The 21,961-nt window shown below is 36.3% G+C and overlaps 1 protein-coding gene across 1 annotated transcript in view; it reads left to right on the forward strand.

The window, feature by feature from the left end:
• Positions 1-21,961, forward strand: part of LOC138700203 (limbic system-associated membrane protein-like) — a 1,314,643-nt gene that overhangs the window by 560,971 nt on the left and 731,711 nt on the right. Inside the window, exon 2 of the mRNA XM_069826644.1 lies at positions 8,126-8,326. Coding sequence (XP_069682745.1) covers positions 8,126-8,326 — 201 coding nt within the window. The remainder of the gene's footprint in view (positions 1-8,125; positions 8,327-21,961) is intronic.

Genomic DNA, 21,961 nt, shown 5'->3' on the forward strand with positions numbered 1-21,961 from the left:
GTGTACATGGTGTGTGGATAAGCTTCAGGGCTTCTACCGCGTTGTCTTGGTGTTATTGGCTGACGTTTCGACCGCTGTGTTGTGGCCATCTTCAGAGCAGTTGTTGGATAAGGAAATAGTCTGCCAGTACTTATATATATAGTAGTCTCGATGGGGGGAGTACTTGTTGTGATAGGTCGTAGGTTCTCCTTCTGGCATCTGATTGGTCCTACGTGGCCCAATCCGGTTGAGGTCTGTATGAAGGGGAGTATTCATATTAAATACTGGCCCTCACAAGGTCCGAAAGAGTGACCTTGATACCGTGCCCGTTGTCCGGATGAAGGGGGGGGCGCCGCGTACATGTGGAGACCTGGTTTCTCGTTCCTAAATATAGGTATAGGTATAGTAAGTAATGTATTTACTTATCAGTCGCCTTACAACGTACATCCCTGAATTGTTGCATGTAATTTCACAGACTAATTTTAAATCAGTAAACTGAAGAGTTATCCCGACGTAAACAAATTGCAACCGTTAAAAATTCTTCATAAAAAATCCTCTACGACAAGGGAGATTGAAGCAAATTGCCCCTACTATATCTCTGCTTCCCCAGCCTATCATCACGCGTTGGGATACGTGACTTAAGTTGCTTATTACTACTGAATGAACTACAGGGCAATTCAAGACGTAGTTAATGGTTTGAATTATGGCAAAGCTTACTAAATTTGTACTGCCAAGGCATTATTTTCAAGAACCACAACATCCGAGGTTGCCTCTGACTGAGGTTCTGGCTGATGTGTACATCTATTATCAGACGATATACATCTCACTTGACGATATAATCTGATTAGTGTAATATGTAGCTAATCAGCGGTATACAGGATGATTCATTTACTTCGGAAACTAATGCATTAAAATTTTTTAGAAAAAAATATTTATTACTGAACCACATGTGAACTTTCACTTGAGCTTGATTTCATTAATCAGCTCTAATAGGAAGTACGGTCAGTGGCGTATCACTTTAAAATTTCAAAAAACATCGTTTATCAAGACTGTCCCACAATAAGAGATGACATAAAACAGCGAATCCGGGAGACCTGCCAGTCACTTGACCACGCCGAAGTGTTAGGAGTCACTGACAGTGTTAGAAGAAGAGTACAGGTGTGTACTGCTCAGAACGGCAGACAATTTGAACATTTATAAAAATTAATGGAATTGTCCAGTCTTTCAGTAAAATTCAACATTAATTGTCTTGTTTACATTTTCGTCTTTTAACATTTGTCAATATCGATGGCATTACCTTTTTGTAAGTTTTCTCATTGAAAAAGCAGGAATTGGTAAGAAAAGTTTCCTATGAAAGTTGTTTGTTTTGAAGAGCTCTATCAAATGGTACCTTATTTGACCCGGACTGCCATTTGAAATTTTAAGGTGATACGCCACTGACCCTAATTCCTGAAATCAAGCTCAAGTGGAAGTTCACATGTGGTTTAGTATTAAATATTTTTGTCTCGAAAATTTTAATGCACTAGATTCCGAAATAAATGACTTACGTGTGGTTCGAATCACCCATTGACTTTTCGTACATTTTCTCATTGAAAGAATAGGAATTAATAAAAACGTTTCCTATGAAAGTTGTTTGTTTTGAAGACCTCTATCAAATGGTATCCTATTTGACCCATACTCCCATTTGAAATTTTAAAGTGATACGCCACTGATCCTACTTCCTGTTAGAGCTGATTGATGAAATTAAGCTCAAGTGAAAGTTCATATGTGGTTTAGTAATAAATATTTTTTTCTCGAAAATTTTAATGCATTAGTTTCCGAAATAAATGACTGTTACGGGTGGTCTGAATCACTCTGTATGCAATGCAGAGGCAAAGGAACTGACCACCCTACCCCATTATCTCTTGACCTAGTTGCCTCATAAGTGATGCTTTTTTTTGTATCATTTGTGATGTTCAGAACTGTCTTCGCTCAGTTGACTAATTATTAAACAACAACTATATCCGAGGATATCACATATTCGAGGGGGATCCAGGAAATAACGACCGTTTTGTTGTAATAATTAAAAAAATATATATATTTATTTGAAAAAACAAAGTCTGTTACATAACTGAAGCTTCCTTTACTTCTCTACATAATCACCACCTACATTTAAACATTTGTCGTATCTGTTCACTAGCTTTAGAATTCCCGTGTTATACTCCTCTGCCGCCAGTTCATTAAGCCAGGTGTTCACTGTCTTCTTCAACTCTTCATCACTTCCAAAACGCGTACCACCCAGAAAGTCTTTCAGCTTAGTGCAAGATTCTGTCGTTCACTTTAGTCTTCAGGTCTTCTGTGATGAGTGATGGGCGTCCGGGTCGAGTTTCATCGTGGACATTTGTTCGCCCGTTGTTGAACATTTCGCACCATTTTCTCACATTTCTTTCATTCATTACAGTATCACCATACACTTCTTTCAATTGCCGGTAAATTTCTGCAGGTTTCAAATGTCGGGCATTCAAAAATCGAATCACACTCCTCACCTCACAGTCGGCGGGATTATCAATCACGTCGTTCATTTTGAAGTAACACAAAATGCACAATGGCGACTTGTTGCAACCAGTACTCACAACATTATGAGAACACATGTTAAGGAAGCCAGTTGAACTTCAAACAAGGAAGGGGAGTCAGCTGCGCGGCGGGTATGCGCGAACGGTCGTTATTTCCTGGATCCCCCTCGTATTACCCGACCATTTTGTTTGTGGAACGGCAGTTGCTTGTACTACACAGCGCGCCACTGCTGTTACGTCAACTGTGCAGTACTATTATTCTCTTATGCTAGTCATAGACCAAGTCTTTCTCTCTCGGAGACAGTAACACTATGGGATAGCAGAGCCGCTGTTTATGTTCCATATAAATAAAATGTTCACCTAGTGAGTTACAAAGTTAAATTTTAGCACAATATTAACAAGATTTCAGTTCCATCAATAATAATTTGTTTCCCCGAAACACGTTTAGTCAACTCTTCCATAATCTTCACTCTATCTTTCATTGTTAATAGTGCGTGTTTGCATTTTGTTGACATTTTGACTCAAAATCCACAATACCTGCGGAATCTTAAGGCTGAATGCTGGACTCGCACAAGCAATAATTCACATTCTTCTAATTGGAAGTAGGAGTGACAGGGGAGCGTCAAAGTTCTTCCTCTTAGGCTAGCAATCGCAAAAAAAAAAAAAAAAAAAAAAAAAAACCCGGACGGGAGTCAGTAGCCTACTTTGCGCAACATACTAGTTTTATGCAATCTTTTGAAGTAAAGGACAATATTTTCTGTAATTAAATGAACCCCCTAAATTTTCTGAATATTGATTCAGATAAATGGCGATCGTGGCATTTGGCGTTCAGTTATTTGAGTTATACTGCATTGGGTTGCTTCGTGGCCTGCTGCTTTCCTTGTAGAGGACTTGCCATTTTTAGGACTGACTTTATTATTTATATTAACTCATCCAGGAAAGAACAGCAGCTGCCACGAGGGCAATTCACCAGATAAGCGACCTGACCAGACTATCGCTGGAAACAGCAATGGTGCTACTGAAGACAGTCATCACACCAATAGTGACATATGAAATCACCCTCATATGGAAAAAACTAACCCTCACCGACCTAGAGAGAATAGAGAAAGTCAAAGCACACTTTCTCAAATGCACACTAGGAATAGGAAGAAACGCACCTTCAAGACTAGCGTACGAGATGGCCAGAGAAACTTTCTACGTAGAAGACATCCGACTCCAAATACTACTGCAATCGACACAGCCCTACAAAGACCTCCTAGAAAGAGGCGAAGATAAACGCCGTACGATAGACCCCGATTTCTACGCCACAGGTGCTATGGTAGATAGGAACTGGACAAAAGAAAATCAGACTCAAAGACATGTAATAATCCGCTTCGCGAAACATGGTTTTCACCATAAGTTGTCCGAGACAAAAAGTTACCACGAACCGTGTGAAAGTTGTGTATGTGAATTGTGCAATTTAAAATGTGAAAGATACCATCTAACAAAGTGCAAGAACAACAATAAGACTCTAAATGAATACGCTAAGAACTGACCTAAACAAGATCTCAAATGCCTTATCAGGCGCACCTTTATTATTATTATTATTATTATTATTATTATTATTATTATTATTATTATTATTATTATTATTAATTTATTTATTTATATTAGATGTGTATTATTATTATTATTATTATTATTATTTTATTGCCAACATCATCACCATCATCTTCATTATCTTCGATAATAGAATTAATGCTAACATTTTCTCGACAATTTACGAGTAATTGAGCTTACCGAATGAATGTTGTCATGATATTTTCTTGGAGACCGTAGGTCGACATAAATTAACACAGAGAAAATATCAAGCACGAATTGTATTCAGTGAGATAATTGCGATGCGAGGAAGATGTCATTTTGATTGAAATTTTTATAATATAATAATGATGTTCATGTTCACGGAAGTGACATACCTCTTTCATCTTCGCAAAACACACAAATTTTATTACCTTTATTGCAAGGAGGAGAACGCGGATATATGAAATTTAATTGATTTAAAAACAAATAAACACTTCAGGTTATAGCAACATAATGAACCTCCATTAATCAATAGCAGAATGCGTGTTTTCTCTATCGTAATTGAATGAACCCGAGATGGTATAAATAAAACAAATGAATTATAGAAGAATACTAAACACTTGAATTTATACACGTATGCATGAGTACAGGTTATTAACTTTAAACGTAAGGTTATAGGCCTGATAATTTTATTAACTCTTTTTCCATTAACTCTTATTTGTAATAATCAATGTGCAATTGTTACAATTAATAAATATTCCATGTTGAGAGTTAGATGTTAGCGTTTTATTGCTGAAATTTTCTTGGAGTGAAATGCATGAGTACAGGCTTACTATCGAAGCAGAGATGATGGTAAATACACCTTGTACTTAAAATAATATAGCAGTTTATAGTCGTTATATTATCACTCAGATGAGGCGTAGAAAATTGTTTGTAGGCTCAAATGAAACTGAAAGATGAAGGAAGACAGTTTTAGTTGTGTGTGTATATATATCTATATATATATATATATATATATATATATATATATATATATATATATATAAAATATGCGCAGATAGCTTTCCTTTGTTTTGTTTCCTTGGCAGCGATAATAAGAAAGATGGCGACTCCTCAACAGAAAGCATTTTGTGTTTTGAAGTTTGAGAGTTGTAAATCGGTTATAACACTTCAACATGTGTTTCGTAGGCAGTTTAATCGTGATCCCCCAAATGCCAACAACATCCGTCGATGGCATAGCCAGTTGGCAACGATCGGTTGTCTGTGTAAAGGTAAAAGGTTTATGGACCGTTCTTTTTCGTTGAATCTACCGTAACTGGAATTACGTACCTGGATATGCTCCAAGAATGGCTCTTTCCTCAACTGCACTGCAGGATGAACCAAATATCTTCATTTGGCAACAATATGACGCACCTCCACATTGGCATTACCTTGTACGAGATTGGTTGAATGATGTTGTCAATGACCGCTGGATTGGTCGCCATGCACCCGATGACAGGGCTTATCTCCAGTGGCCTCCAAGATCACCGAATTTCATCCACTGAGGTTATTATCCAATTTAATAAACCCTATTTCACCCTCAGGTATATTAGGGTTATAAGTGGTATCAAAATACATATTTTATAACCAATAAACAATAGTAAATTGATAATATAAAATAGTGATCACAGTTACAATTCACACGAATTATGTAGAAGCATGCACATTAGTGAAAGAATGGCTCCTGTTAAAGATTAATGAGGTGTTTGAGGAATAATCAATGCAAAAGATATACAAGAATGTCTAACCGTTTCAGAGTAAATACACGACCTTAAAAAGATAATCAATAGTAGACTTTCACTTTCAAATTAATACTTAATTCATGAACAATGAAACAGTTAAGAGTAATAAAGGGATATTACAAGCAATAATTTACGGCTACAAGTTACATACATGATTCAGGAACAATTACAGTAATTAAAATAATAACACAATTAATGACTTACAACTAATGAATAACGAAATTCTTGACGGGGCAATACAAAAGATTTAAAAACAAATGTAAACAGTAAAGGAATAGTAGAAAAAGTGACTTAAAATTACAAATTAAACACATTCTTTTTAAAGCAATAGGTAACAATAAAGTGATACTAATAACAATACATTGGGGTTTTATAAAGGACCAAATTTACGTGCCTCCATTGCCTGCTAACCTGCCCGAATTGAGAGACAGGATTCGAGAAGCTGTTACTACCATCACTCCAAACATGCTGATTAAAGCATGGAAGGAATTAGCCTACAGGTTAGATGTGTGTCGTGTAAGAAACGGGCTCACATTGAACACTTATGAACTTATAATGTAATAGAGGTGGGGAAAAATAACGTAACGGTTATTTTGGAACAGTTCCTTGCTTGGAACTGTTCTAAAACGTAACAGCACCTTGGAATACTACGTTCCAAAATAACGCTAGTACGAAATACCGAAATACTTGCCGTTACAAAATACTCGTTTCACTTTGGAACTACATTATGACAACGCCTGTTCCACAGAACGGAACATGTTTGGCACTATTGAAAGCAGTGGCGCCAACTTTTAGAAAACACTGGGTGGGCTCAAATATTTGAGGTATAAGTTATATAAATCTCATAAGTATAATGATAACACGATAAATTATTGTGTGGGCTCGGATCCCACGAGTCCATATAAGTAGGTGTCGCTGTTTGAAAGCAGAATTGGGAATCCTTTCGTCGCACTGAAAGAAATAAAGAAATGTTGGAATCTGAAGTGAAAGATAAATAGTAAAGGTATGAAGAGCCTCTTTAAAAAATGTACACGTTATCTTGAAATTATTGTTACTGAGTATAGGATTCCATCAAACGATTATTAGCATAATGCCTATATTAGAGTATAGTAACTACATTGTGAATTTTATCAAGGGAGACGAAAAAATATATAGGTTACGTTTTAATTACAAATATTTTACAATTTTAGTTTCATTACCACTCCTTGAAATTAAATTAATTCTGTTGAAACATGACTATTGTCGATTTTTTTTACAAAAATACAACTGTAAATTTTCATATTTCATTACAATGAGATTATTACTCTTCGTGACGGTATTAATATGTATTTAGTACTGCGGAAATGATTATAGCTTTTATTTACTAATTTTTGGAGAAAATGAACACTATTTTAAACCTGAGCTGAGAAGAAGAGAAATAATAGCTTTGGTTTTATTTACAATTGGGATCCACTTCGATTTCGTGACCAATAAAATGGACAAATAATAAAATTTAAAATGTTATTACATTTCCTGCTTCGAATAAACCTAATCTACAAATTCAATTTGGCATTATAAAACACTCCTTTTCTACGAATTCACATCTCGGCTCACTATGACATCATACTGCATCACATGGCATATACGGAAGTATGTGATCATTTAGCGTCCTAAATACCACTGTTATATTACATGCTAGTCGTACGTGCAGGTTCCAAAATACCACTGTTACAGTACATTACATGCTAGTAGTACGTACCTGTACTATCAGATACTAGTCAACAGTGCGGTTCCAAGTTACCACTGTGCACCTTGCAGTTACACACGAGTTACATATGGTACTGTTATTTCGGAACTGTTATTTGGAACCTAGTATTTTCAAGGAACTGGAACAGTTGGAACCGTTGCGAGAAAATAACAGCTTTTACCATCTCTATAATGTAAACAGGAGATGTTACGCTTTCATTTAACATGAATTTTGTTATTGTCATAGTTAAATTATCATTAAACACCTTTAAAATCGCTATATTATTTTATGTACACCCTGTATATGAACGTAGGATATACAAATGAACGTAAGAGAAAGAAATGATCTGCTATTAATTTTAGAGCACCATGCTGTGTACTGTCACTATAATCAGATTCTCATAGTCAGTCGAGTGTCAATGATTTGCTTGATTGGCGGTATGGCGCTCGCAGGGAATTATATTTACAGTACTATTCCCTCTTGATAAAAATTTTGCCTTTGACATGTTTGTAATGTGACTGTTGCAGGTTCGTACGTGTTGCTGTGGCGCCGCGGCAGTGCCGTGCTCACGGCTGCTAGTCTCATGGTTACGAGAGACCCGCGTTTCCGTCTCGTGGATGGTTACAATTTAGAGATCAACAAGGTGATGCCGCAGGATGCCGGCGACTACGTGTGCCAGATCAGTGATGGAGAAAATCGGGATCAAATCCACACTGTCGAAATACTCGGTAAGTTATTACATTTCTTATATTTTTAATAACCGTCCCTTGTAAATTGACCGGTGTTGATTCCACGAACTAGCAGAGTGCGTCATACACTTCCACGAATGCTTTGATTCCCTGAATTCTCCGCGCTCCATAATCGCCTACGATGTCTTGTATACGACAGTGACATCAAAATAGGACGCGTAGTACTTTCCTTTGACTTCTGTACATTTGTATCTCCATAAATATATCAAAACTTGAGTTTCAGCTGCACATTTCACTATATGCCTAGTTATAATTGAGGCGGTAGCCGGAGAAAGGGCCCATAAGCAAAAATAATGTTTTGAGAAAACAAAGATTGAAATATTTATTTTTATGTAATAGCAATTTAAATTCACTTTTATCATAATAACAATTTCCATACTCTTACAATAATATTTGTCTACAAGTTTTTGTTAAATAATGCATTCCGACTTTAATAGTTTTACAAATAAATATATTTTATTAGAGAATTTTATAGACCCTTTTTCCAGAGAACAAATTTATTTTATCAAACTACTTTCAACACAGTGGCGGTTCGTGATAAAATTTTACGTGTGTTCACAATTTTGCATTCCAAAATCGAAGAGAATTTGAAATCGTACGTTTAGCCTAGTATGAAATGTCATGATTCCAGTGTTTCACTATCGAAAAACTGTATATAATAATAATAATAATAATAATAATAATAATAATAATAATAATATAATAATAACCAGTCTTTTTATTTCCAATTTTTCCTGGTAAGTCAGTTTACCCAGTTCTTTACTGTTCAAAATTGCCTGGACAGAGTTCATTGTTTACGTTTGTTAAAAATTAATACATACCACAGTGCTGTTATTTACAAAAGCGTGTGTTCAGTAATTTATTTTGGTTCATAACACACTGATACTCTATAGCCTATACCAGTACTGTAGATTGATTACTATAAATACATGCCAGTAAATATTATTCTTAAATAATATACGAGTACACCACCATACAGACACTTAAATTCATACCAATATCACATTCAGCCAGCACGTGTTTGAAAGCTAAACTATGCTATTATCCTAATACTAAAGTATAGTAGGCTAATTCACAAACTACACTCTCGTAGCAGCACGGTACATACATTCCCACAAAGTAAACGTTCCGGCAGTGAGAAATGCTGACAGCTACAGGCTACAATACAGACTATTAAATTTTCTCCTCGAGATATAGCACGTGAATGATAGGCATCGATGCACCTGACATCTGTAGTATAGATTCACTGTTCACTTTGTGCTTTTGACGAGACATAAGCGGCCAGCGAAAGACAATTTTTCCTGCGCATGCGTGAAATTCCTGCAACCTTCTTGAAAAGAGCACGGCTTGTACGTGAACGCATGTTGCCAAGTTTACATAAGAAGTTTATGCAAGATGCGAGAAGTTTAAAATACTCGATTCTGATATTATACATCCCCACTACGTGAATACGGTATGAAATAATAAAACTAGTCGTGCATTAATAGAAACAAGGTGTTCACGTGCTCTTGTGCTCTTATTGACGCAGCGCTACTGTTTCAAATATGAATATATTTTAGCAGAAATTAAACATCAGCATTGAACAACGCACATTACAGAGGTTTACAAGTTCAAAATCATTTTAGTACAATTATATTTCTCACATATATATCATCTCATAGTTACGTCATAAATTGTACCGAAAACGTAAAAATAAAAAATATCTGATTACAGATTACAACTTATTTAGTATTAATCTAGAATGGATTCACACCCACTTCGAAGTTTATCTTCAGAGTGCAGTTTACACTCCAGTGCACATTCTGGATGGACTGGCACTCATTTTGAGGATCATCTTCACTGATGTTTACTGAGTTCCACATATACGCAAAGGTGCATAAGTTCATTCAATTAGCTACCCTGATCTCTGTTTACAAGATACTGAAACGAAACTACGTAGGGGAGAGTCGAGTAGTATCGGACATCGGGTAATATCGGACAGTGAGTTTCTTTCATCTACCACACGATGATAGTACCCGATTGACATGGTTACGTTTCTGTGATGTCGCATAGACAAACGTAACCATGTCATTCAGGTACTACCATATGGTGGTAGATGAAAGAAACTCACTGTCCGATATTACCCGATGTCCGATACTACCCGACTCTCCCCTAAGCAAGTAGATTTTAAAACGGAGAATCGAATTGAACGTTATCCCAAAAAAAGAGCCTATAGACCTATGGGCCCATTTTCCGGTTACCGCCTCAATTGTGAATGAAAAACCGCTGTAACCTTTACAAATTGTGTGGTCTTTTTAATCAGTGACTGAAGGTTTAATCGACCCACAGGTCGTGTTCTTTTCAGACAAGGCATGGTTCCGCCTGACTGGAGGTGTAAACAATCGAAACACTCGCTATTGATGTTTTAAAATCCACACCTTGTAGGTACTAGAAGTACATCTTCATTACAGGAAAGGTGAAATTTGGTGTGCTATTAGCGCAAGACGAATAATTGTAATAGGTCCGACTTTTTACGAGTACAAAACACTTTGTCTAAATTGTTCTTAAACTGAGCATTTCAATTATTATGAGGTTAAATATCGTATATACCCGTAGAACAAATGAAATCAGAAACATTATAGAGGCCGAAGTTAATCGTGTCAATTAGAATGTGTTTTCCCGACATAACTTCTGTTTAGCCGTGGAAGGACGACATTTCCAGGATCTTCTATAAGGTACGATTTCACATACATTTTAAGTAGCGGGGTTAACACGAGAGTGAGGCCGGCTGTGACATGTCCAGCCGCCGAGAAGCAAAACACCGCGCCAGCGGTCAGTACATATAATGGAAGTCCTGTATTTCCGTAAGACTACTGACATAAACATGTAAGAAGGGCAATAATTTTCCTATTGAGTGTCTATACTTGGATGTGTATCTGCGATTCATTTCTTGACATAAAATGTTGCTGCATTATTATATAAGGTTACCATCCGTCCGGCAAAAGGAGGACATGTCCTATTTTTTAATCATTTTATCCTGTCCGGGAGTCATTTAAAAAAAATTGAAATGTCCGACATTTCGCATTTCAACTAGAATTATTATGAATGTCGAACAATGTGCGATATTATGCATAGAATATCTAAACAAATGGTGAAAGCCTGTGAAAGAATTTAACTGCTTTCAATGGCTGAAGCTGGAGCGCATAAAAAACATAAAATATGATGACATATTGACATGCATTGAATTTTTACACTCTAAAAATGTCACTATTCATGATTCTAAGCTATTTCATCAATTTTATTCTGCAAAATACAAAGATATGCCAATCAAGTCAATTTGGACAAAGATTTAAGTTTAGATAAACAATGGTGAAAATTCTTCAATTTCAATAGTTCTGCGAGCACTGAAACTTTCTCAGAACTTTTAAAAATATGTCAATTCTATTAATTTATCCTAAGTCACAATGGAAGTGTTGAGAGAGTATTTACCCTAATATCTGCTCAATGGACGAAAGAACGAAATCGCATGCTAACGGAGACAGTCAGAGGTATCATTATGGTGAAATATAATTTCAAGGACATGTCCTGTGAACAGTTCCATAGTTATATAGTTATTTGTTACAAGATAGAAGTTTGTCTCTTCAGGTTCTTGTGCACAAAGTGGGCTCCACCGATGAGTAGGGTACAGATGTAATACTGATCCAGCAACTAGTGACAAAAGTAAGGTGAGCCATTGTTTTATCTTTAATTTTGTTCATACCAATTTTTAAGAAGTCTTCTTTTTTTGAGCAATGTCCTCCTATTTTAGATTCCATGTCCTCCTATAAAATTGTTTCTAATGGTAACCCTATTAATACAAGGACTTCTACTCATCAAGGAATGTGTTTTATTGGTTAGAATTCTCATTAATGTCTACCTTTCTGTTACTCGTGAATAGATACTTGAAAATGTTTTGAACTGATAAACAATCTTTAACAAGTGCAAACAAATGCTACGTACTGTATTATGACTGTGAAATCAACATGAATCCATTAAATAAGCTAAAAGTATCAGTGTCAAATTTTTGGATAAATTAGCACAAAATATCTCGCTTTATTTGATCCTGAAGTTTCATTTACTACGAGCGTTCGAGCCAAGATTTCCCACACCATCATGAAAACTGGTTGGCGGGCAAGAATGTTGCGAGTCCCGGCGTTATGCTCTCGTTAGTTACGGCTCTGTTTTGCGCGTTTGTATTGTGATGTACAGTATAGAACGACGCATTTTTATATACAAGACTTTCGTGAAATATACGTGGAGAACGTGTTGCCGTAAAGTCAGACTCCTTTCCACGATGGTCCCGTGCCAAATTATAGACTCGTAATGAAATTTAACGAGACAGATTGGGTTCAAAATAAGCTCGAGTGAATAAACAGGTCTTAATTGAGGAAACATTAGATGAAATAGGTTTTCGATTAGAACAAATCCCTCATAAATCTTTGCACAGATTAGCCCAGAAAATAGGGGTGTCAAAAACCTCAGTTCAACACGCCACTAAATTGTTGACGTGAAAACCGTACACACCCCGTTTAGTGCATCGTATAAGTGAAAACGAAATACAGAAAGTGTCCGGGAATGTGCTGAAGCGCTATAAAGCATGTTTGAAAACCGAAAGTCACAATTTCCAGTAATTACTACAATAAAAGAAGAGTTTTATTTCAGTATTATGAGTTTTATTTTGCCGCAAATTATGGACACCGTTTGGCGGGAGACGGGCGACCCGTATAGCATGCGCAGGTCCTGCGGCCACCAGTAGTGAGCGGACATCTTAACTCGAACGCTCTGTACCATTTCAATTTAAGGCGGAAACTTACGTACAAATAACTTAGGAAAATTAAGGAAAGGTTTTCAAACCTTCATTCATGTGGTGTATTTAAATACAAGTGAGCTAAACTGCCCAATTACACATTTTTGAAACAAACCTATGCGAGATGTGCTCCAGTAAGAAGTAAGGTAGTTGAGATATAATAATTTTTCGAAGTTATCTTATATTTTTCGTTAATTTTCTAAGCACGGATGTCAACTTAGAAACAGTGGGCCGTATTCATAGACATTTTTAGCGCGGGCTTTTGGTGGATTATCAGCGTTTTTCGTATTCATAAACCAGTGTTAGCGATAGGATATGATTTGAATTCTGTACTAGTAACCAGTGGATAGCCGGGGCTAGCTTAGTACGCTCGTAGTGTGTGCTGCGAAATGTCTCTGAATACCACCCAAAGTGTGATGCTGTCTGATAACCTGACGTTATTTACTGTCAGTGGCTTTGAATTCCTTTGATGAGGGAATCAGACTGATCAATAGACATCGAATTTATATAAACGAAATTTAAGATTGCCACCGAGTATGTTAGAGTGGATTGCCGTCCTTAGGGAGGACTTTTAGCCCTAGTACCAAATACTCCTAAATCTGACTTTACACAACTGACGTGAGTCACGTAGACCAAAGACTTCAACGAGAAAACTGAGATCTGATATGTAAGTGGCGGCTAAGTTCAATAACGATATTTTGTCACCATATTGTGTTCTTACCATCACTACATTCACTGTAGCATAATCTGAGACATTCTTAACATTTAATGCAGCACAACGGGGAAGTTTAACGGAACTCTGACACCCCCTCCAATGTTCTTTCCGCTTCACTGCCTTACGAACAAACGCGCAGTGGCCACTGTGCATCAGGGTGCAATGCGTTTGCGCCAGATTTATTGTTTATTTGCAATTGAAAAGTACGATCATATTTAAGGGTAATGGGTTTGCGCCAACGACAGTTTTGGGTAAGAATTTTCATTTTTCATAAGTTGGTAGAGCACGAAATCTACTGGTGCACGATACCCAGGTGGCGTGTTTTGTTTTAGTAGTACCATTTAGTGGCAGGACATAAACATTGTGAGGGAGACTAGTGACTAGTGAAGGTTGTCATGGAGGTAGTCCAAAGGTGCAGCAATGGAGGACAGGACTTAACTTGTAAGAGATGTTTTAAGTTTCGCAAGGCGTACATATATGTAGATGGACGTATACGTTGGCGTTGTACAGTGAAGAATTGTCCTGCCAAAATAATAATCTTAAACAGTGAAACGAAAATTGTAGGCGTCCATAATCACCAAAATAATGAAAGAGGTCTTGTACGGCAAAAAAAATACGTGCGTCGCGTAAAAGGAAAGCGACTAGTGACTTAAGTTAAAAACCAGGCATTATAATATCTACAGCATTCAATTAGAATCCAGAGCCTTGTGCTAATGTATTGCATTTCACTGACGTTAAACTATTACGAGAAGCAATCTACAGAGAACGACGTCACCGTATGACGAAACTACCAACAACCTTACTTGAAGTTCACGAAACTGTAACTGAATTGCAACCAATGTCCTCCACTAACGAAAATTTTGTATCGTGTCGTAACATCTTAAATATTTTTTTTGTACGAACCTATGAACAAAAATGTTGCATATTACGTTTTGAGTTAGGCCTACTGGCGCAAACGCAATACGGATATACAGCAACCCATTTGGCGCAGTTACAAGTGGCGCAATCATGGTGTCCCGGTGCATCAGTGGTGGATTTCAGGCGACCAGTGAGAGCGAAAGTTCGTAAAAGCTGTGAGGTAATCCATCACTGAGAAGTGCTTAACTGCCGGTCTAGTCGTCTCAGTCATGGTAGGTGGAATGTGGAGTTAAGGGGGAAATTTGTATGACTTAATTTAGCTAATAGCGCCCAGGCCTGATTTAGGGTATGTAAATCCGATCTTTGCTGATCAGTACAAATCAGATGTTTGGGCACCAAAATATAAACATATCGTATCTATTTTATGTGCTAATCGTTTAAAGAAATGAAATTAAGTAAAATGCGGAAAATATTATATTTTCTTTGTATCATATTAAATTTTATATGAATTAAGGGATCCTGTACCCACCAATTGATGTCAGCTGATAGTTTCAGTGAATACCGCAGTTTTACAATAAGCCACAAATGTCTTACATAAAATTTTCAGTCATAAATTTTAGGCTATGTGCTCCTAAAACTTTTGTATATAAAGTTTCTTCGTAATGTAAATGCATAGGAAACTATAAGCAGTGTTCTTACTTTTTACTCATCTTGTATTTTGAAGAAATGTAATAGACTACCTATATATGAAACTATATTGTGCATACGCAAGAATTGTAATATAATTGCAAAGCAGAATGACATTTTACCGGCGATGTACAGAGAACGAATTCACGACACAATAGTTGCCGTCGCTTAGCCTGTTCTCTGAAGCTCGCCGTAACAAGTGTAATTGTCTCGTTTGAAATAAAAAATCGCAGACACTCCGTAACAAGTCATTGTGTTTCACAGTTATAGCTTTCAGAGTCAGGACATTTCGAGAAAAACGTTAGTTTGAAGACATAAAAGTATCAAAACTTAATTTTTAATTTCATTTTCCATTTCATTTATTGTATTTCATAGGTCTTAAATTAACTTTTGAGCTTCAAAGTCAAGAGTATTAAATTTTTCTTTTGGCAAGACGAGGTGAGACTTATACTCCTATAAGAATAATCTATTTTCTTTATACTTGCCAACATTTTCCTGTCCACCGCTGCTGTGGAGTAACGATTAGCATGCCTGACCGTGAAATTAGCGGGCCCGGATTCAAATCTTGGTTGGGATAATTTACCTGGTTGAGGTTTTCTTCCGGGGGTTTTCCTCAACCCATTAAGAGCAAATGCTGGATAATTTTCGGCTATGGACCTCAGTCTCATTTCCTTGATTTCATCACCTTCATATCATTCAGACGCCAGATAACCATGATAGTTTCTAAAGCGTCGTAAAATAATCAATTAAAAACATTTCCCTTCTATTAAAATGTTTTGTTAGAGAACACTTAAGTACTATCGGTACACGTTTGCCATGTGACGAAAAAAAATTAATGCACTAGGAAAAAATTTATTTCTTCATTTTTCCAGCTAATATCGACAGATAACGTATCTTCTTTGCTCATTCATGTTGAGGAAAATGTTTGTACTAATACACATTCACACAAAACAATATATTACATTCGTTATATTGTATAAACTACATCAAAACATTACATACATACATACATACATACATACATACATACATACATACATACATACATACAACATACATACATAAATACATAATAATAATAATAATAATAATAATAATAATAATAATAATAATGTTTTATTTTCGCTGGCAGAGTTAAGGCCATAAGGCCTTCTCTTCCACTCAACCAGCCTTAATCAATACAATACATAAATTTAAATTACAAATATTTTCACTACACTTAAAAGGTTCTCCAGCAATAATCTTCACTACACATTTATTTAAATTTAGATAAATCTATAAGGTAAAGTAGTAACTTAATTTATGAGCTAATTTAATTCAATGAATTATAATTAATTTAATATTTGAGATAGCTAGTAAAATGATGAAAATTAATTTAATATAAGCTTACTAGGACTATGTTACAGGGAGAATATATATATTTCTATTTCTATAATGAGAATATTAATGTAATTGCCATTAGAGGTTTTGTAAATCATACATACATACATACATAAATACATACATACATACATACATACATACATACATACATACATACATACATACATACATACATACATACATACATACATAACCATCACGCCATCACCAAATAACTCAGCACATAATGTCTGTGCGCCAGCTCTGAAACCCCGGCAGGAATGCAGCTTGGAACCCGGTAGACTGTACTATACATGCTGAGTCACGTCTCCCCGCTCCCCACTTCTTCATCCGGCGCGGTTTTAGAGCTGGCGCTCAGACAGTAATAACTCTCCAAAAAACAGAACAATAAAATAATAAGTATTCCAAAAACAATTGTATTCTATAAATAGCGTCACAAACGTATGTATTTATTATATGATCCCAATTGTAAATATCAAATTGTACATTTTGTAATGGTTGCATGTAATGTTACTATTGTAATGAGGCATGCAGATGTATTCTCAATAAATAAATTTAAAAATACATACATACATACATACATACATACATACATACATACATACATACATACAGACACACATACAGACATACATACATACATACAGACACACATACATACATACATACATACATACATACATACATACATACATACATACATACATACATACATACATACATACATACATACATACATAGTTCTGTATGTATAGGCCGTTATATTCATTAACTAAATTAGATTTAAAAAAAAAATCATTCACTTTAACTCCTGTGAATATTAAATTATGTTGACTGTAAAACTGTGACAGCAGCCATGACTCACTGCTATACGAATTACATAATTCACTCCTAAATTCAGATTCGTTATCACCACCGTGTATTGCTAACCAACAGGCAACTCAATTTCTCGTTCAATATTATACAAAGGAATTTGTAAAGGCTTAACCCTTAAATTCACAAAGTATCCTATAGGATACAAGAGGTTATAATAGGCTAGATGCTATAATTTTAATAGAACAATAGAAAAAAATTGTAGGAAAATTAAATTTAACCAAAATTTCACAGTTTAATTTATTGGTCTGACAAAATATTTTGGATTTTCCCTGCGACACAGAATAGCTCACAATCAAATTTAAAATGAAAAATTATGTAAACGGGTTTCAAACAAAAGAGATAATATTGTACAACATATAAAACATGGACATTGCGATAGTTGTTTTCTTTACAGTCCGACACGGTTTAATAAACTAGTGTGAGAAATGAAGTTTTGCCAATTTAAGGGTTAACGTTAGTTTGAAGGTAAAGACACTATCTTGTAGGAATTATGTGAAATAATTGAAAACGAAATTTTCAGAAATGATTGATTGATTGTTTGATTGATGTGTGTGTTTGTGTATGTGCGTGTGTGTGTGTGTGTGCGCGTGCGCGTGCGCGCCCGCAGAGAGGGAGGAGAAGGTAAGGGATGCAGGCCGCTATTGCTTACAGCTTATTCCGAATCTCACCGGCACTGTGGACAACAATGACGTCACGCTGCAGCGAAATTATAACAAAACTGCTGAAAGGTTCGATGGCTGTCATGGCGGATGTACAAGTTGTTGTCTGTTCTACACTAGCAAGATTTTGCGAAATTTCCGTACTGTCATCTCGTTCAAAGAAAAGAGGGCATAAACTATTTGTTCCTTGAACCGGTAGTAATAACTGGTCCGTTGACATGTTCGCTCATAAGCCATTAACATATTGTTTTTACGTTTTGCTCATTACAAACAATACAGCAGAACCATTGCAGAACACACCGCCATGACACAACAGTGCATGATGTCATTCGACTGCTAATTTCCGCCCTACACAAGAACCAATCAGATTCACCGATGACGGCTGATGGAGACTGCCACCACCTCTGCAAGCTGATGGCACCGGTGCGGCACCGGTGGAACATCAGTGGCGTCATCGGTGAAATTCGGAACACCGTGATGCCATCAGATTGCTCAGCGCTGAGATTCGGAATACGCTCTTAGAGTAATTGCAGCAACCGTGCTGTTGCCAAATGCTTCATAGAAATGTAACGGTTTCCTCTAAAACTGTAAATGTTAGAGAAAAAACTTTAGAATATTTAAATCTCTCCTCATGATCCGTTACCAGTTTCATTTTGGTGCAGAGGTTACCATTTGTATACGAAATTTATTTTACTTAAAAAAAACTGATTTCGGCTTCATATAATTACGACCGAGTGGTTATGTTGCAGGGTCGACGAAACGGGGACGTCACTTGAGAGTTACTTACCTAACGGGACCCTCTCCTTTAATTTTTTTTTACAGTTACATAATATTACGTAGATTTTCAATTTCGAACGGCAGATATTTTCAGGAAAGAGCCTAACAGCCCAACCAGTAACTTATACAGAGGAGGCAGCAAAAGATGGTAGGGGAAATCGAGAGCGACATAATCACTCCGTCACTTATATTTCTTATTATATAATTTTGTTAAATAAAATAAATTTCAGAACGATATTTGTTAACAATGCTTTCAATGTTGTTAGTGCTAAAGCTGTACTTTAATTTGACATTAGTGGAAGTACTGAGATGCTGCAGACGATCTATTTAGATAATTTCGTGGATATACATGTTTCAGTATCCTTGATAACGAAAAAAATTATTTTAGGGAGTAGCGAAGCTGAACTGGGGACTGAGTCTCAGGTTACCCAAGCTAAATTAGTTAAAATGTGCGTTATACGTGGGTGATAAATAGCAAGATGATACTGTTAAAAGTTTAAAATCTAACTCCTGGGGATTTCCGCTCCCTAGTAGAGTTCACTGTTGCAGCTGAGCATTGTAAACTCAAGTTTCTTACTTTTACGCCTACAAGGACGTGACGTTGTTAGGCAACGCTCCACTAGTTCATAGCATTCTGGTAGCAGTGAGTCCTCGGTCTAGACCAGGCAAGCTAAACTCAGATGAAGGGGAAAGTGTGACGTCAACCTCACTCCAAATCTTTTAGACACGATTGACATCCGTGCATCACTCTCAATCAAAAACTTGCTTCAGTGGCGGATAGTACAGAAAGTCATGTTGTAAAATCAATCATCACTCTAAACCTAAATTAGGATAAGATTGATAAATCCACATAAAAACTATTGAACATGCATCTACTTAGTGATTAATTTATCGGAGACACCTCTTGTTTTGCAATAATTTATCAATATTCGGCTGAATTGTGTTAGTACATAGACGCAGAGCAAAGACAATCATTTAACCTTTAACGTACAGCTGAATTAGGCTACACCGATTCATAAAAAAAAATGCTGTTCACAACAATATGTCGACACAGACATTGCAAATGTACGAACTGCAACATTTTTCATGTTAAGGTACATTTCTATTGTCAATAACTAGTATATAAATTTCGACCTCTTTTCCCTAATGTTTTTTATGAAACTTCTGGCTACACATCGTTTAACCATTCTGTCATTTATCAAATGAAAATATTCCAAATATAAACAAAATTCGATAAAATAAGCAACAAAACAATAATTTTACATAATTGCGTACATATAAGTTTGTTTTTCCCCATACCATGGGCAGCACTGAAATGACGTCTTATATTATAATGCTGTATTGAGCAAAATTGACCGAAATACAATAGACAATCAGCTTTATTGTCTCCTCCAACAACAAAATAACCCTATTCCCTTTTCTCACTGAAGCTGTATCTTGGTACTGTAGTCAGCGCCATTTTAAAATATTCTGTAAACCGCTCGCCACTGAATGTTTACATTCTGCAGGTAACAACTCACTAAACAGAAAGAAAACAGAATCGCAGGCAGGAGGTGGAGGAAGTAGGGATGGTAATGTTTGCGCTCTTGGGAGCGCATGTTTGGCATCCCTGGTCTGGATTCTAAAGTCTACTAGACTGTTAGGTAGATTGCATTACGAGGGTGACGTGTTTTCTCTCATATTTTCACATGACATTTTTTTCTTATGATTTCTTGTGAATTAAAGAGATTTGTTTGTTTAATTAAAAGTAAATTATACTGTTTTTTATATAAATTATTTCTGAAAGAAATATTATATCAGTAATACACCGCCGTGTAGAATACGTCATCCAATTTCGGGAATGAACCTACAGTTGTGTTGGTTTGAATGTTTTTCTTTTGCTTCGGTTTACAAATGAAGAGTATGTGTCTAACATAAGAAGTAGAAATTAATGAAGGGAATGCAATGTTTTCTCTGCATGTGAAGCCACATTCCGAAACTAGCCCCAGCTCAAAACAAATTTTTCCTATGGTTCATTCAGCGTGTAATGTACAGATGCGGAATTAAAATTTGAAGCGAATCTTGATGAGAGTCCACCTGTAAGTAGGCAACAATATCGCACGACTGTCCACAAGTAGCATTTACAGGTTGTTTCCGAATCGGTGTTACAAACTTTCAGGGATGGCGAAGGGCATATGTATCAATTTGAGATCAGGAACCCTGGTCAGGAAATGACTGAGTCGAAAGTTATAAGCAAAAATAGTTGTGTGGAAATGTCCTTTTTCCCTTAACTTTTGAAACAGTCGTGGAAAAATGATATGGGCCGGATGTCTGCTACGTGGGTACTTAGCCCGATACAATCTGTAAGCTTGTGTACTGTTCCCATTGGCTCATCCGTATTCGAAAATTACGTCTGCTTATTCCGCTCTCGTGTACTCCTCCATTTCACTAGGACTGATCGACTAGACACTGAAACTTGTACACATACACTGCTGTCTACAGACGTGCATATCAGGACCGACCATGTCCGTTACACATTACGCTATCTGCATTGCTTTAATGTAGTTTCCTGTCCTCATCCCTCAGACAGCGAACTGAAGGGAATACTGTAAGTAGACAACGTAAACAACGTCAGATGAATACAGTATGTGTAAGATGTACAGATAAATACACATAAATAAGGTGTACAGAGGAATAAAATTATTTCATTTCCAGAGAATTATTTTTGCTTGTAACTTTGGACTCGGTCATTTCCGGACCAGGGTTCCTTATCTCAAATTGATACATGTGCCCTTCGCTATCATCCCTGAAAGTTTGTAACACCACCTCGGAAACACTCTGTATAGAGACTCTAA

Source organism: Periplaneta americana, chromosome 5 (genome assembly GCF_040183065.1).
Source record: "Periplaneta americana isolate PAMFEO1 chromosome 5, P.americana_PAMFEO1_priV1, whole genome shotgun sequence".
Lineage (NCBI taxonomy): Eukaryota > Metazoa > Arthropoda > Insecta > Blattodea > Blattidae > Periplaneta > Periplaneta americana.